General features: G+C 43.7%; 2 protein-coding genes across 2 annotated transcripts; one reads left to right on the forward strand and one right to left on the reverse strand.

The window, feature by feature from the left end:
- Positions 1-4779: 4779 nt before the first annotated feature.
- On the forward strand, positions 4780-6744 carry LOC123114107 (dnaJ homolog subfamily C member 17). The gene is made up of 4 exons (XM_044535475.1): positions 4780-5092; positions 5192-5243; positions 5360-5427; positions 5936-6744. The coding sequence occupies exons 1-4, from the start codon at positions 4961-4963 to the stop codon at positions 6509-6511; spliced, it is 828 nt and encodes a 275-aa protein (XP_044391410.1). The 5' UTR covers positions 4780-4960; the 3' UTR covers positions 6512-6744.
- Positions 6745-11097: 4353 nt separating this feature from the next.
- Positions 11098-16735, reverse strand: LOC123114108 (pumilio homolog 24). Its single transcript, XM_044535476.1, has 18 exons — positions 16445-16735; positions 16316-16357; positions 16070-16131; positions 15913-15991; positions 15718-15841; positions 15522-15605; positions 15256-15376; positions 14881-15031; positions 14562-14768; positions 14226-14297; positions 14005-14055; positions 13856-13906; positions 13655-13762; positions 13439-13576; positions 12996-13070; positions 12615-12856; positions 12183-12308; positions 11098-11740 (listed from the first exon to the last, which is right to left on the reverse strand). Exons 1-18 carry the CDS (start codon positions 16628-16630, stop codon positions 11344-11346), a joined length of 2316 nt encoding a protein of 771 aa, XP_044391411.1. The 5' UTR covers positions 16631-16735; the 3' UTR covers positions 11098-11343.
- Positions 16736-17109: the final 374 nt, after the last annotated feature.

The raw sequence follows: 17109 nt of genomic DNA on the forward strand, positions 1-17109 counted from the left end.
GCTGCTTTGACTATGTACATGGCGTGCACTGGAACAAGACGCTATAGCAACTTCCATTCCCAATGTCATGTGCATTGCCCTGGTAGCCCATAAACAGAAGGATGTCAAAGAACTGTAGTTTAGAGTCACTGCAATGTATGTCGCCCGGGAAGTAGCGAGCACGGTGGCTTGGTCGTGCAAATCTCGAATTTTTGTGCGGATGTGATGCAAGGGCTTTCTATTTCTTGTTTGAAAAACCGGAACTCCTTTACGATGATTCAAGGTACGATAACATACCTAGCCGGTGACACGACTTGCGTGCATCTGCATCCTCAATCCCAGCTCTTTCCGGCTCCACCTCTTCTTCCTCCTCGGAACCACCCCCACTCTCGATCTCTTCCCCACCCCACTCGCCTAGACTGACAACAAGTTAGAACAACAAAAATCTATCCTCACCCTCCCACCCCTATTTCACAAGCGCAAATTGCTTTATCACTCATACATACGTGTGTGTGTTATGCCCTTCCTTGCGGTATTTTAGACCACCACGGCACACTTCAATATCGATTGGTCGGTCCTGTATGTGGGGATGTCAATGGTGGAAACGACTGGGAAGGCACCAACGGCACATGAGGTGTGTGCAACATCGAGGGCACCTTTGTGTATTGCCCACACCTCCGATGCTGCCCCACTGCTTGCACTTAGTTGACTGATACCTCATCCTCGCTATAGGAGAAACGTATGCCCGTTCGTCTGTGTCTAGATGAAACGCTTATTTTCTCTATGGACGAGAGGAAGTGTGTTGAATCCATATCCAAATTGTTTGTTTCATAATTTATTACACAAGTTTTGTTTGAGCATCTCATTGCCCGCAAAGTGTGCTCTACATTCAAATCCATGGATATACATACTATAGAGAAAGATGCAACTTTTGAGGGCAAGCTTGAGCTTGTTCAAGCCTACCCCATAAGTTTTCCCCATCAACAACAGTACTTAATGTTAGGCAATGCAGCGAAGCGCACATCTTCCGCTCGGAGCTATTGATCGAGTAAGGACTCGTAATTTAATGCCAATGCTACCACCCAAGTCCTTTATAATGAGCAAACTAGATTTTTTATAAGCAAAAGATGAATAAGTCGTTCCATATTTTACTTCATTGTCATGGAATTGTCCGTTTTATTGTGCATTATCTGTAGTCTCTCCATCCAATAAATATTTGAAATCCATAGCATGGCCATAGAAGGCACCAATAATTACCTACAAAATACTAAAGTTCCAATGTGGACCACCTCGTTCAGATTGGCGCCAAGCCCTCCATCTTACTTTCTAGCATCACCTCTTCTTTTTCAGATGACCGCCGCACCCACTATCGTTGTCTTGTATGTCATGCTCGTATGACATCTCAAGGAATAAACCATATGATATGTTTTTGCTTGACATTGATATGCAATGGTGATTGGAGGAGATTGGTTCGTGGCGCTCAATGGTTCATCACTCGCAACACATACAACATCTTGTTACTGGAGTGTGGAACGAGTGATGAATATGGTAGAATTGAGTCGCACCAAAATGGTTACATCTAATTAGAAATAACAACGCATTGCAACACGAAGTGGGTTAATCTCTTTCAACGGTTTGACAGTTGAATCTTTCTTGCAAAGAGCAATTTAACCACAAAGGTATTGGCTTGAGGCCGAGGATTCTTGCACATGGGGGCACTGGGAGAAGAGAATCGATATGATCCATATACAAAAAATCGTCGCTTCAAATCAAAATAATGAACTCAATATACCAAATTGTCTATCAATGTTGGCAAAACACATTCTAAAGTGTGGTGAAACTTAATAATATTTTACATTTCAAATCCGAAAATCACGTGCATTTGCCCATGGAGGTAGTACCGGTTCGTAGAGTTCTTTTGCTAAGTATCATCGTAATGCTTTTTATCAAGGAGGTACTAGCATGTACAATGCAACATGGCATTTGAACTAGACAAAGTTGGCTCCACTTAGCTTCTCAAGAATGAAACATTAGTGTTGGCTTTACAAAGTAATAATAAGTTTTGTGTGTTGTGTAGGTGCATCTCTTAATGTAGAGGTCGGAAGTCTAATAATCCCTCAGGTCCATATTACTACTAAAGTTGTACTAAAAGAGCGACAAGTAATATGGACCAAAGAGAGTGGTGTTTTATTCTTAAAAAGAAAGGGGCAACCTATACGTCAGATGCCTGAAATCATATTTTCTGCTGGTCAATTATGTCGGCTGTTTGATCTAAAAGAAATGTCCAAATGTGTTTCTTCTTCCTCAATGGTTTCGTCGCCTTAGACATGATATGTCTCTCTCAGCCTTCTCCTTTCATCCCACGCCTCCAACACCTCATGTCCCGCCTCCGGGGATGTCACGTCCAAGCCCTTGCCGGCGAGGCCGAGGCCATCCGTGGCATTGCCGTCCCGAGATTGGGCAATGTCCAATCTGAGAGTGAGTCCAAATGATATGTACAATCTTATGGAGCATTGTTTGTTTAAAGCTCTTGTATCCTCTGAGTCGGAATAATACTTAACTTGCTTTGATCACAAAATTTTGTTGCTGAAGCTATAGAAAAGGGGTGCCACAACTTTTATTTTAGAAGAACATTATATGGGGAATCCTTAGAATTACGGAATAGCTTGAAAGAGGGGTGTGATGAAGTCATCATTCATGGGGGAAAAGATGAAACCATGTGGATGTTGACTCCTGACAGGAAATTTTTAGTGAAGTCTCTTTACATGATTCTTTTTAAGAATAAATGTGGTTTCCCATAGAAATTATTATGGAAAATCAAGATTCCTAATAAAATTAAAGTCTTCCTTTGGCTGGTTAATAGAAATAGAATATTAACTAGAGGTAATCTTCCTAAACGAGGATAGAAAGGACACAAAAGTAGTGTTTCTGTGGGCAAGATGGAAGCATTGATCACCTTCTTTCTCCTGTTCTGCTGCTAGGCTGATTTGGAGCCTACTACAGTGCTTTTGATTTGAATTCTACCCATGCAAAACTAATGATTTGTTTGACAGATAGATCAAGACATTCCGGAAACTTGGCAAGAAACTTGTTCTTGCCGGGGTCTCGTCTCTATTTTGGTCTCTCTAGAAGTATAGAAATGATGTGATTTTTAATAGAAAGAAATTTTATGATCCGATTGTGCTGGTGAAACTAATATGTAATTGGATCTCTGGTTGGTCCATTCTGCAGATAAAGGACACAAAGGCAAAAATGTTGATATTGGGAGCTAAGACTAGTCGAGCAGGTGGCAAGTGAAGTGTTCCGTGCTTCGCAGGGATGGAGACGTGGAGTCCCTTGACTTGCTGGCTAATTCCAGAGATGGAGAAGTGAAGTTAGATGGGCCTTTTGTGCTACTAATCCTTGAAGTTGGTTGTTAGCTCTATGTTGTTTTGTCCTAGTGTTTCTTTTGTGTTGGTCCCTGCAAAAACTGGTTGACGTGTGTTGCTCTTAGCATGCGCTTACCCTTTTTTTTGGCCCCTGTTGTTCGGGTCTGTAATAGAACTTTGCTTTGAATCTTACTGGATGCTCGTAATTTCGTGGGGTGTGCGTAGTGTTTGTAAATGCTTAAGATCAGATGGTTTCATTATATGAATCGGAGAGGGAGGCATCTATTTTTCTCAAAAGAAAAATCCTCTGAGCTGGCGGAGGACCAAGCAGATAATGAAGGGATGCCTAACTATTGAACTACAAGAGGATCCATGGCTTCACCATTTCAATGCTACCGCTCAAGTCTTTATAAAGTGCACCCGAGCTAGGCCAGCACCCCTAGGCAAAAGATGAATACTATGCTCCTTGGGTACTTCTTTGTGTTAGAATTATCCAACCTTACATGTTGTATCTGCACAACACGGATTTGAATCAGTGTAGGAATTGAAGGCACCAGAAATTACCTATGGATCCTTGACAGCTTGAATAGGGGGCAGCGTGTTCGCTCAATTGTTCACAAGAAGCAACAACGACGATGAAATCGCCGACTGCCACCTCACCGGGTTTCTAGTGCTACAATCAGAAAGTGACCATCGGCTACTTCGATCCCATCCATGACACGAAGCGATTCAGTTAGCACCTTCCAGCGTCGAGTGTCACAATGTCGGGTAAAGCAGGACAAGCAGTAGCTCAGCGCATCTGCATGGCCATGTTGTGCAAGTCACGCATGAGCGCCGGGAGGTTATGCCATGTTTAAATCCAACAGGAAGGAGGGGCTGGCGGCGGAGCACTCCCGAATTCTCTTGTCCATGACCCTGTGCATGGCGAGGCAAGGCAGAGTGGCCATGTCGAGGGAGGCTGGCTGGGCTTGAGCACGAGGTGCGGTTCATAAGGAGAGATGCGTAGAACTAGGAGGTATCATGATTATGACATATGGACCCTTACTCAGTGAGAGTAGAGAATCATCCTGGCCGGTATCGTTGTTTTCCTAGCGCGCCAAATTTATGTAACCGGATCGAGGGTTAAGATAGACCGGGATCAATAAGTACAGGGTACGGATTTTAGGGATTAAAAGGTTAGGGTTTTATTCCAACGAGCCGCATGAATTCAAGGTTTAAAACAGATTTCACTCAAATTTTGGCCCAGGGAAACAGTGAGCGCGCTGGCTCGGTCGTGCAGATCTCGATTTCCGGTTCAGCAGACGCGATGCGATGGCCTTTTGTTCCTCCTTTCGAAAGTAAAAAAAAAAAGTGACAGACGACACGAGTTGCATGCACCCGCAATCCCCGCTCTTTCGGGCTCCACTCCTTCGTCCTCCTCGGAACCGCCCCTCCCTCCCACTCCCCCTCGCCTCGATCTCCTCCCCACCCCCACTCCACTCCACTAGGCGGACAAGTCACGCCACCAAAAACCTCTCTTCATCCTACGACACCTGGTTCATACACAGCCAAACTGCTTTCGCGTGTGCTCTGCCCCGGCGTACGTCGATCGATCGACCGGTCCGGCCACGTCGATGGCGGACGCGGCCGGGAAGGCGCAGGCGGCCCGCGAGGTGTGCGCGGCGTCGGCGGCCTTCGCGTCCTGCCCGCACCGCCGCCGCTCCCCGCGCCGCGCAATCTTCGTCGACTGGTACCTCGTCCTCGCCGTACGTATACAATACATACGCATGCACGTCCTTCTTCCTCCTCGTTGCGCCTCTGTTTTCGGCGTCGTGTTAATTAATTAACTCGCGCATGTATGGCAGATCGGCGAGGCCGCGTCGGAGGACGCCATCAAGCGGCGGTACCGGCACCTCGGTACGCAAAAATCACGCCATCGTTGATCGCCGCGTTTAATTACTGATCGTACATTTGTACTACACTGATGGTACTCAGTAAATAAAATTGATTGATTCATGTGATGTGATGTGCAGCTCTGCAGCTGCACCCGGACAAGAACAGGCATCCCAAGGCAGAGGTCGCCTTCAAGCTCGTCTCCGAGGTACAGTAATTTCCTCTAAAAAAAAAAGATATACTGGTAATTTACACACGCCTCTCCGCATGCGCCTTTTCATGATGATCTTGCATTGCGGTTCACTTGGAATCTTCGCCTTTTTATGTTGTTGCTGCTGCCTTTCTGTCACTCCTCTCCGCATACTAGTAGTCCATAGTACGTGACGACGATGTTCACTCGAGTAGTGGTAGGTTGTTGCGATCGCTCCGAAACGCACGGGGAAGAGATTGCAAGTTTGTTTTGTTTGTTACCTTGATCGATCCGTCGCCCATGCATGCATGGCCACTTCGAATTCGAGTTGGTTATTTAGGCCGACAAACTCCGGTTGAATGCGCGATTCAATTGAATTCAATTTAACTAGGAGTAATTGCAATTATTCTAATTTACGCCTGGCGGTAATGTTGCCTCATCGTCAACGGTTAAAAAAGCATTTGTACTACTGTCTGTACTGTATATTTGTGCGCTGACGTGGCGTGCATTTGTTCCCGTTTCGCAGGCGCACGCGTGCCTGACGGACAAGGCGCGCCGGAGGGCCTTCGACGCCGAGCGCGCCACGGCCTTCTGCACGGCATGCCACGACCGGGCAAGGGCCGCGACAATGCCCTGCGCCCCGACCAAGCGCCGCACCGGCGACAGGAGGACGCCGCCGTCGTCCGCGGCAGCGTCCGCGCAGCAGCAGCAGCACAATAAGGCCCGTGCCTCCGTCGCCAAGGCCAAGCAGCAGGGCGGCGGCGGGAGGCCGCCAGCGCCGGCGACGCAGGCGCTGCGGGAGGTGCAGAACCGGCTGCGGGACGAGTGCAGGGTCATCGACGACTGCCTGCGCGCCAACGCAGCCGGGGCGCGCAGGCGCCAGTCCTTCCCGCTCTTCGACCCGTCCGACCGGCAGCGCTTCCCGGACTACCCGCACGCCCGGCCCCCGCCGTCGTTCGCCGAGTGCCGGCCGTTCGAGGAGGAGGAGCTCGGCGCGGGCCACGGCCACCAGAGCTGGTGCACAAACGGCAGCTGCGAGTCGCCGGTGTACCAGGTCAGGACCGCGCCGGAGCGCGCCGCGAGCACGAAGCGCCCTTGGTGATATATGATGTGCTCACAGGCTCACAGCAGACAGCACCAATTAACTCGCTCTTTTTCATCTCATTTTGAAGTCAGATTCTCATATTGAAGCAGATAGCAGACAGCCAGATTCTCATATTTGAAGTCCCTCACGTTTTACTACAGGATAGAACTCAGAAGATCTTTATTCATATTTCTCCCGCTCGCTGAGAGGCTACCCACTTCACATAATTCACACTGCATTATTCTGCACAATATGTTACAAATTTACCGTCTGTAATGGATGATAAAGCAAACCAGCTTTTCTAGTGGTTAACAATTACAGACGTTTCTAAACTAATTAGTAGACTAAAAATTGGTAAAAGACCATGAAAACTGAATTTCACGAAATAGATTTGCACCCCGCTTTATAAATAAAGCCACACAGCCAAACGATAGAAAGCGTCGATGAAATTATCTTGGAAAGCAGATAAAAGAAAATCAGACAGTCCTCACAAAAAAAAAAACAAAGAGGGCGAAGCTAAAAAAATGCAGAGTGCACAGCAAGACACCGTTGAGCATGAAGAAATCATGGGATGTCACCGCAATGTCCTCATCCCGCTTCAACACGGCAATGGTTACCCGCAAACTCTGCGGGTAAAAACCATACTAGGGTAAGGGTTTGGAAAAAAATAATCACCAAGGGTTTATAAATGAGAAAAAATTGTACCCATGGGTAAAGAGGGTACGGGTATGGGAAAGCAATAGCCATACTCATGTACCCACATACCTATATACTAGTTCCGTCCAACAAGTAGGTCCCATTGTGTCATTTAAGGAAAAAAAACCTAGCCACATTACCCAAGGCTGACGTAGCCACTAGCCTTGACTCAAAATCTCATCCGCTTACCCATGTGCATGGTCATGTTTAAATGCATTGATCATATTTTGCGAACTCATGATTTTGCTTCTGACTTTGTTGATCTTATTATATAGTCTCTTTCATTTGATCATTTAGAGGTTGCAGAAGTATCTTCAATAGAGAAAATTATGTCCCTCTTATTTGTCTCGTAATTGAGAAAAAAATAACATATATGAATGTTTCCCTAAAAAGTTCACTTACATGCTACTTATCCATGAATATAATTGGACACTTTTTAGTGCCATCTAGTTCATGCTTGTTGTTATCCACTTCTAAAATAATACCATTCTTCTTATTCAATCGCATAGTAAATCGTGAAATATATGTGCTAACATGCTAAAATGTGGTGTATATATTTGAAATTTTGAAGTATACATGTTAAAATGTTGTGTAGCATGTAAATACATGGTGAGGTGTGAATTGGGTAAGGTGGCCGAGATGGGTATTTTCATCCACGGGTATTACCGGCACCCGCCCAAGTACGACTGTGGGAAAAGTTTGAAACCTGATGTACGGGTACGAGTTTGGACGAAAAAAATTAAGACAAGTACAGGTTTGGGCAAGCATTACCAGCACCCGAACCCAGGGGGTGCCATGTTGAACCCCACTAGTGCGGGGGTTGGGAGGGGGGGGGGGTCTCGGCCCTCTCACTTGGATTAGATGTGCCATTCCATGGGTTGCTCCTATTTTGAAAACAAACTGTTTTAATGCTACCGTGTAGCATCGTGTCATGGAAACCATGTGGTTCTATGACTTGAACTCACTCTTCTCCGCGTTGTTCTATCACTCACACTCATCGTTCTTTCCAAGGGAGTCATGCCTCCTTCTCGGGGTTTTTCTTCCGTGTTGTGATGGTCCCACGACTCCGTGTGTGTCCTTGTTCGTCTTCTCCAGCATCATTGGAGGGGAATGCTATGTTGCCGCTGAGCCCAACTACACCGCATGTACATTGCATTGCTTAATTCCTTCTGCTTTCTTTATATTATAAGGTAGTTTGGCCATATATTGTTAGGCAATAATTGGCAGTGATATCCTCTTCTTGTGAGTGATTTTGAGGTAGTTGTTACTTGCATGTGCCAATATTTTTCCATGTTCTAAGAAATGAGCCTTTCTAAATGGAAATGGCTTTGTAAAAGATATGTTTATGTAGACTTGATTGTGTCTGCCTAAAATAGTTCACTCTGCCTCTTGATTTTCCAGACCACAATGAAAGTTACCCATTTCAGAAAGCACCAGGGTAAGTCCTTGTCCTTTGATTTATATATTCTCCTATCTAATTGATTTGCTTGGCTGATGTGATACATCCTCATCGTTTGCACTAATTGCAGCGTTTGTCACTTTTCACGATCGGTTATTTGGAATGAAAACTGGATTTTATTGGTTCTTGGAGAGAATCTGATATTTATTGATGCTCAACTCTTGGGAAAAGGAGATGTTCCAAGGAAAAACCAAAATGATGTTGCAAGAATTGCGATATGAGTGAGTCTTTTAGTTGACGTATTGGTAGTAGTCCGACAGTGCCGGAGCTAGACAAAATCTGTTGTGGGGGCAAGACAGAATATGACTTTTTAGGGACAAAGGCTAGAAACTTTCCATCTAAGCCCTTCAATTTAAAAATTATTCAGGAATTGGTTTATAGCTGGGGGCAATGGCCCCCTCATCCTTACACATAGCTCTGCTGATGAAGCAAAGGAACAACTTCATAATTTTTGTAATGGAAGTGTCGCCATTTGTTTATACATGGAATCTAGTATTTATGGGGAGTAGAGATGGGTTGTGTTAGGCTTTGAGTTGAAGTCTGAATTATATGATGTTAGCCTGAAACCTAATTTTCTATTTATGTGGGCTTCGGTATTGAAGTATTTAGGCTGCACCAAATTAATATACTACTCCATCTGTCAAACATAATATAGCGTACCATGGTTTTCATGGAAGTTAAACGTCACAAACTTTGACCAATTTATAGAGAAATTTATCTAATTCTATAATACTCCTTTCATTCACAAATATAAGATGTTCTAAACTTTTACAAAATTGGATGTATATAGAAACGTTTTAGTGTGATTGTTCACTCATCTCAGTTCGTATGTCGTTCATACTGAAATATCCAAAACATCTTATACTCCCTCCATTTTTGCATACAAGGCCACTTCACGTTTCGTGTCAAACTTTGACTTATAATTTTAGTCAACAAAATATGGGTTATATGTCATTAAAAATACATCATCGGAAAGTTATTTGAAATGTGCATCCAATGGTTCACTTTTTCTGGCATATCAGTCACATTTTGTTGGTGAAATTAATGATCAAAATTAGACATAAAAATATGAAGTGGCATTATATACAAAAACAGAGGAGTATTTGTGAACTGAGGGAGTACCAAATATACATCATATGAAATTATATTTCGTGAGGAATAAAATGATAGATTCTAAATTTTAACCTTTTTTTCTGAACACTTGGTCAAAGTTTACATCATTTGATTTTAAATAGGCATAATACGCACTATATTGTGGAGCAGAGGAAATAGATTATAAGCATTCACTAGTTAAAAAGAAGTTCTGCAAAATGTTTGTGGGTGCCATGGCCCCATAACCCCCACACTGGATCCGCCCATGGTAACAATTAAGTTTTCTATGTAATTTCTTTTGTAGCCTTTGCATGTCCTCATTTCACTAATGCAAGTTAATTTATGTTATTTTTTTCATCTCAACAATGTTTGTTTATTCTATGAGCAATTTTTGTGAACTTGTGGGGTAAATAGAGTATGTTATGAGTTATGATTAAGAATAACAGCTATGATTAGGCTGATTAATAGATAATCTTGTGTGAGATCACGAACATTTATAGTGATTAACAATTATAGACATTTCAGATTGATTACTAAACTAAAATTTATTTAAGAATAGAAAAATAGTTTTGCGTCCCGCTTTGTAAATAAAGCCACACGGCTGAATGGTGCGAGACACTATTGAGCAGAGTGAGCAAATCAGGGGCAGTGTCAGGCCTCTAGGGCGTGGGTATAATTTGCTTCGTTGACAGGGTGGCCTAGGGCGTGTCTTCGCCCTGCAGCCGCTACAGGACCAAACTACGACAAAAAGCAAGGACCCAGTCCCACATTCCCACTCGTGTTCCGTTTTCCTTGTGGTTCCCGTAGTCGAAGCAACTTAAAGAAGGTCAGGTTTGGAACTCGTGACCCACGAAAGCCAACCAAGAGCGACCCCTCGTCTCCTGGAGAAACCACCGGACGTCGCCACAACATCCTCACCCTACTAGTTCCGGGAGGCCCTCTGCCCTCTCACTCGAACAAAGGAAGTTGACATCGAGGTCATGTGTAAAGGATAGGAGGTAGATGAACCACCCAATGTCTGACCCGAAGAAGTTTCGAGCGACGATCAAGCATGCTCATGAACATGGGGTACTTGAGCTCCCCGTCAACGCCCCAAGGAGGGTAACAACGCAACGTGTCCCCGATTATGGCCAACCGGATACGGGTTTTTCACCCAAAGCCCTGGCACGCAGGAGGAGAACCGCAACAGTGCCCCCAAGAGGCAGCGCACCTTTACAGAACTCGCCAAATTCTCATTTCGAAGTGCCTCAAGTTTTACACAATAGATAGACCACATACTGTTATTCACATTGATCTCAAAGGTTACTCCCTTGTTGGCATAATTACATTCCATCTCCACGTTGCGCACCACATGCGATGAACACCAAAGAAAGGAACCCTTTATTTTTATGATTAACCAGTATAAGCATGTAATAAATCGCAGCATCACCATTCATGTGTGCATCAATGCCCAAAGGGGGAGAAAAAAATTGTGCAGACACCAGAGCTTGACGATTCGTCCATGGCGAAACCAACTGATTCAGAATCAGAGCAACTTGTATGGAGAGTGAGAGAGAGAGAAGAGTGGGGGGGGGGGGGGGGGGGGGCAAAGGTAGGCGGCAGCTTATCTGCTTGGTTTGCAGGTAGATCTTGGCCCAGCTTGACTGCTCTTTATTTTAGAGAGGTACAGTGCCTCAGCTTGTCGTAGAGGCATTTTGGATGAGCCTGGTGCATCAGCATGGTCCGTCTCGAGATGTTTACCCAGGGCCCGGTGGTTTGCCCTCACCTTCCAAGGACGCCTGGATGCACCCACGACAATGACATGCTGAATCAGCTCACGGTAACGGTAGTCCAGCTTCTTCTTCTTCTCGGGGCAGAACGGGCATCTAAACCTGTCGGTGCCAAACCTCGCCACAAGCTTGCCAGACTTCAAATCCTTGTATGCTTTTTTGGCATGGTAGCCAGTATCTGTATCGCTTAGCTCTGATGACGACTCGTCGGAACTACACTCCATGGCAGACCTGAAAATATGGAAACAAGGTTAAGTTCATTGCAACGTAGTTGCGAGCCACATGAGGTTCCATTGCCCAAATTATGGAAACGAAGCCAGCATGGTATGGGATGCTCCTAAAAACCACAAATGAAAGAATAACCTGCTTTTCATCAGAGAAAGAAAAAACTACTTAAATAGGCACCTTGCACCACAATATATTCGAAAGTGGACTAGACACTAATGCCCTAACCTACTCGTAAGTTCTTTGCTAGATGCGAGCCACATGAGCTTGCCACTGCCCAATTATGGCAACACAGGCGCTCGTACCTCACCTTAAGCCGGTAAAAGCGTACGCAAGCCTCACCAGTGAACGTAAAAAGTGTGTTAACTATATTTCGGCTACATGATTGACAAAAGTCAACATACGCCTCAAGTATGACGATGGCGCTGGCGATGGCGAGAAAACTCACTTCTCCTCTGCTTTATGGTCCTGGGGCTTCAGTATGCCACCGTCGATGAGCGGTTGCAACTCGGATTTCGCAAGATCCTTCACCCCGGAATTTGGAGATTCCAGATAGGCAGCCAGCACCATGGAGCTGCAGCAACCAACAAATTCAAAAGAATATCAGCGTATGATTCCTTTGTTTGTCCTTCAAAATATCACCTAACCAGTGCAATGTAGTATGTAAATTGCAACCAATAGTTGAAACTTTATTCATCGCATTTGCATGGTTCACGTGCCAGAACCATGACTTGGTTTCGACATCTTATGGGTTTCAACACTAGCCTACCCCTACTTGTTTGGGACTGAAACGCTTTGTTGTTGTTGCATTTGCATGGTTCACAAATTTGATGAACAGATTAAAGAACTGACATATCGATGATGAGTCATTTTGAAGTACCTGAATCCATCTGCATATAACTTGCATTTCCCTTCGAGGGCTGTTTTCCAGAGGGTAGCAGCAAATGCAGGACAATCAAGTATCATTCTCCTGATTGTACGGCTGGAGTGGTAGTTATCAAAGGCGTGCTCATCACCATCATCTGTCCTCGGGCGTGCTGCGTCACAAGCTATAGCATTGTGAAGTACGTGGATCCTGTCAGTGACCCCCTCCAAGAAGTTATTTTTTCCACCTACAGCAACCTTGGAAAATGGCAATACAGAACCTCCATAAGCATAACAGCAGTACCTCTTATAAAGCAAAATTATGTGCAATCATGACGCTCTTCAATAGTCGACTACTCATTCGTATTAAGAGTACACCAAAAACAAGGGAGATTACCTCATATAGTACATCTTTGCCAAAGTTTGTTCGAAGTAACTGTCCAACATTTTCAATGCAAGTCTCGATGAGAACCTGCAAAGGAAAAAAGAACACCTACATTAATGCTGGGATTAGGGGTTACGCGTCTGACGGGAGCATGGTAATGTTGGGATCAAGGGTATTATGTCTTATGTGACTGATGGGGGGCATGGTAAGGTTGCGACTATATATTACTCCCTCCGTCCCAAAATATAAGATCATTTTTTACCTATATACTACCCTGCTGCGAGAATAAATGTAGATCTCTTGAGGGGGAGAAGTACATGCTCCAAGAGAAATGCCGTTCAATAAATAAATCAAAAGTTAAATACTCCCTCAGATCCAAATTAATTGTCGCAGCTTTTGTACTAAAGTTGTGACAATTAATTTAGATCGGAGGGAGTACATGTTTTGAGTATCACCTCATAAAGCTCGCTTTTCACCAACAGTTCTTGCCGCCGTTTAATCGGGTCCTCCTTGCTATCAGATGCAATCAGTGTGTCTTCTGAACCCCCATGTTCTTTGTCAGCTACATCATCCAACTTACTGCCAAAGTTAACCTGAACAAAAAAAAGCAAATTTCAGGGGGGCTGTTTCTCTTCAAAGTACTTAAAGAGTTAATAGAATAGGTAACTTGCCTTTGAAACAAGGGAAGGCACGTTGTAGTTCAGATAAAACAATTCACCCAGAGTCAGATAACGTGAACAAAGTGGGTGAAAGAGCTGCAGCAATGGGTGTCTCCCGTTCTGTTCCAACAAGGAGCTCCATCATAAATAGTCTCATGTGCATATAACTGACAAATAAAAATAAGCACATCAGAAGCTTGGAATTGCTTTTACCTTGTCGAATATGAGTTCCTTTAACTGCTTTTTCAACACATCAATTACAACCTATAAATATTGAAAGCAAGCTATAAGCATTGTCTCTTCAGGTTGCTTCTAATGGCAGCATAACAATTGCTTCAAGCAAACGATTGGTGCTGACTAACCTCAGTAACAAGTTCTGTGTTGTCAACAATGGAGAGAAGACAAATAACGAACTGGAGGAAAAAAGCATGTTAGTTCAGTTGAGGATTAATCGCTTGGAAGCATAAAACCATCTGAAGTTACTGTGCACTGGGAGGATGTTTGTATAGGTTAAAGCATACAATTCACACAGTATGATCCTATTTAAACACTAAAATATATTACATATATAGACATCACTTACAAGGCATCCATAATCACTGAGAGCAAGCTTCATAATCCTCCACTTCAAGCTTTTGATAATCCTCTTCCTATCCTGAAATGCATTACAATGTTAAATGGCAAAAGCACAATGGAAATAAGCGAGAAGAATATACTACTGAATATGCAGCGTGAGGCACTAAGTAATGCACAGTTCAATTTGCATGACTATTTAGTGTCTCTGGAATCTACAGAAGTTAATAAATAAACATCGGATAAAACAGATGAGTGGGCAAAGTTAAAGCAAGTGATCCATCTGAAATCTGTCTCTTAATATACAATAAGAAAACAGAAAGAGAAAAAAAAACAGACAATGTACCTCCGCAAGGCCATGCTTGAGGCAAGCAAGCCCTAATTTTAATCCTTCCTTCGTCTGCATGATCTGAATGAGAAGTGGTTTTGAAGATCTTTTCTTCTCCACTTCTGGTTTCCCTAGTAATCTGGCGACACCTGATAGTTCATCTAAGGCGTATGTCCGTTCAGTAAGATGGGGGATTAATTGACGAATCACGTCCAAGGCTGATGTCTACGTAGAACATGCATATATTAGATACTGCAATAAGCTGAAGAAACATTTCACCAACAAAGGAAAGGTTTGTTATAAAGCTAGGTCAATCACGTCAATAAAATACATTTACCTTATCTGCAATTGTTAAGTACTCCAATATGACCGTGTGTACTATGGAATACTCAACAATACCCTTTTCCAGAACTTGCTGGATAACAGTAGTCATATGCTGCAGGACAGATGATTTCTGTAGTCCAAGCTTGGAAATTATATTTAACAAACTGAAAAGGAGAGTTGAATTTTAGTAAATTGAACTAAACAAATAACTTCAGCCACGATTCTCAAAAAAAAAAAAAAAAAAAAACTGCAGCCACCTATGGCAGGATAAGTGGATGACCACAACATTATTTCCCTCCACCCAAGTTTAAGTTTCGTACAGAAAAGTAACAAAAGTTAAGGGGAAACTTCAAAGCAGATGTATGGCAAGACATTATAGCATGCCAACCTGAACCTGCATGGTTTTTCTTCTTTCAGGTCATTGGACAGCTGAAGCTCAGTGGAGTACAATTCCAACAACAAACTTCTTTTCTGAGGCCGCGTCGCCAGATTAAAGGCATGGTCAAGAACTGCAAGAAAGAGTGCATCTCAATGTGAGATTACCATGTATCTCACTTGTATATAAATAGAAACGGATGCATACAATGGCATTCAACAATTAACTCCTGCCGTTCCTATACATGACGATTTCCTACCCATTTGTGACACACATACCTGCCGCCCCTATTGTGTGACAAAGAAGGGAAGCGACATGACCACGAAGGGAATAGATGAACCTTGCAAACTGTTTTCTAGTGGCTGCAGTCACAAACAAGAGGTGTGTTAGTGAAGCTAAGGGTAATCAAACAAACAAGCAACCTTCTCACATATGAACCCATATGAGTTATTAGCGAATCGTAGAGAAATTTACCCATTTTTATGATATTATGCACAAGGAAAACAGTGTGTTCATCAAGAGAAAGATCGAGCAAATGTGGCTGCAGAGCAACAAAAATAGGATCCCTCTCTGAGTGTGAGCACCACTTCACACATAACTGGCAAAAAATGGTGGCTATCAGAATAAGTACCAAAACACCATAAGCAACGAGAATGAATATCAACTTACTTGAAGAACACATGCGGTAGGGGATCTAGCAATTTCTAAATATTTCCCATCCATTTTACGGAGAGCCTCGGTAACTAGCCTGTACAGACGGCAAATCCATGTGCATAAGAACTTGAACATATGTCACAACTCACAAGACTTTGATAGTGACACTTACCTGCATCTCCTGTTCGTCCTCATGTTATAGTATCTCAACTTTACACATAGTAATTTGAGTTCCTGTTAAATTTTAGGTGCCGTGAGCAATCAAACTTAGAGTTGCCCAACAGATGGTACTGAATCATCATAAACAGAGGTGGCGATTTAGGCAGAAGCAGGAATTGCAATTCGTCTGCTGGAACCAAATCATGGCATCACATACAGGAATTAATGCTACTGGAAACATGATGAAAGCAAAAATTACCTTCTCGAGGCTGCAATCGGGCTCCGTCGACTCGGACATTTCCTGCCAGAGAGTCAAGACTCCGGTTTCAGCTCAAATTCAAGCAGGCCATGCTCTAAACCAATTCCCATGCTCCAACCATGTCCATACCTCGGCTTCTGCCCGCTCGTCCATGGCGGTGACGGGCTGCGGCTCCTCCTTGGAGCCGCCGCCGCCGCCGCGCGCCGCGGGGGCTTCGTAGGGCTTCTTCCCCTTGGCCCGCTTGGACGCCTTGGACCTCCTCGCCGCCGCGCGCTTCCGCTTTTTGGAGCCCGGGGGGCCGCCGCCGCCGGCCATGGCGACGTGAGGTGGTGCCGGCGAACGGAGGAAGACGAGCGAGGGTTTGGCCGGAAGAAGAGGCAGTGTGGTGGAAAGGGAGCAAACAGCAAACGCATACCCAGGGCCGTCCCTTCTCTTCTTCATTTTTCTCGTTTCCTTTTTAGAGTACTTTTTTAACAAATTTCAAATAAATATGAAAAATATTCACAAATACAAAAAAATCATGAATTAAAAAACTGTTTTTGATTTGCCAAAAAATTCTCTGTTTTGAAAAATGTTTGCGACTCTGGAAAAAATGTTCATGGATTTCAAAAACTGTTCTTGAATTAGAAAAGTTTAGGATTTTTTTAAGTGTTCATGATTTTTTTTTAAATGTGAAATTGCAAAAAAAAAGGAACAATACAAAAATGTTCATGAATTCAAAACTTTTCAGGAATTAAAAAATGTTTTGAATTTGAAAAAATCTTCTTTATTACTAAGCGGAAATGTTTATAGCT

The sequence above is a fragment of the Triticum aestivum genome, chromosome 5B (genome assembly GCF_018294505.1).
Source record: "Triticum aestivum cultivar Chinese Spring chromosome 5B, IWGSC CS RefSeq v2.1, whole genome shotgun sequence".
Classification (NCBI taxonomy): Eukaryota; Viridiplantae; Streptophyta; class Magnoliopsida; order Poales; family Poaceae; genus Triticum; species Triticum aestivum.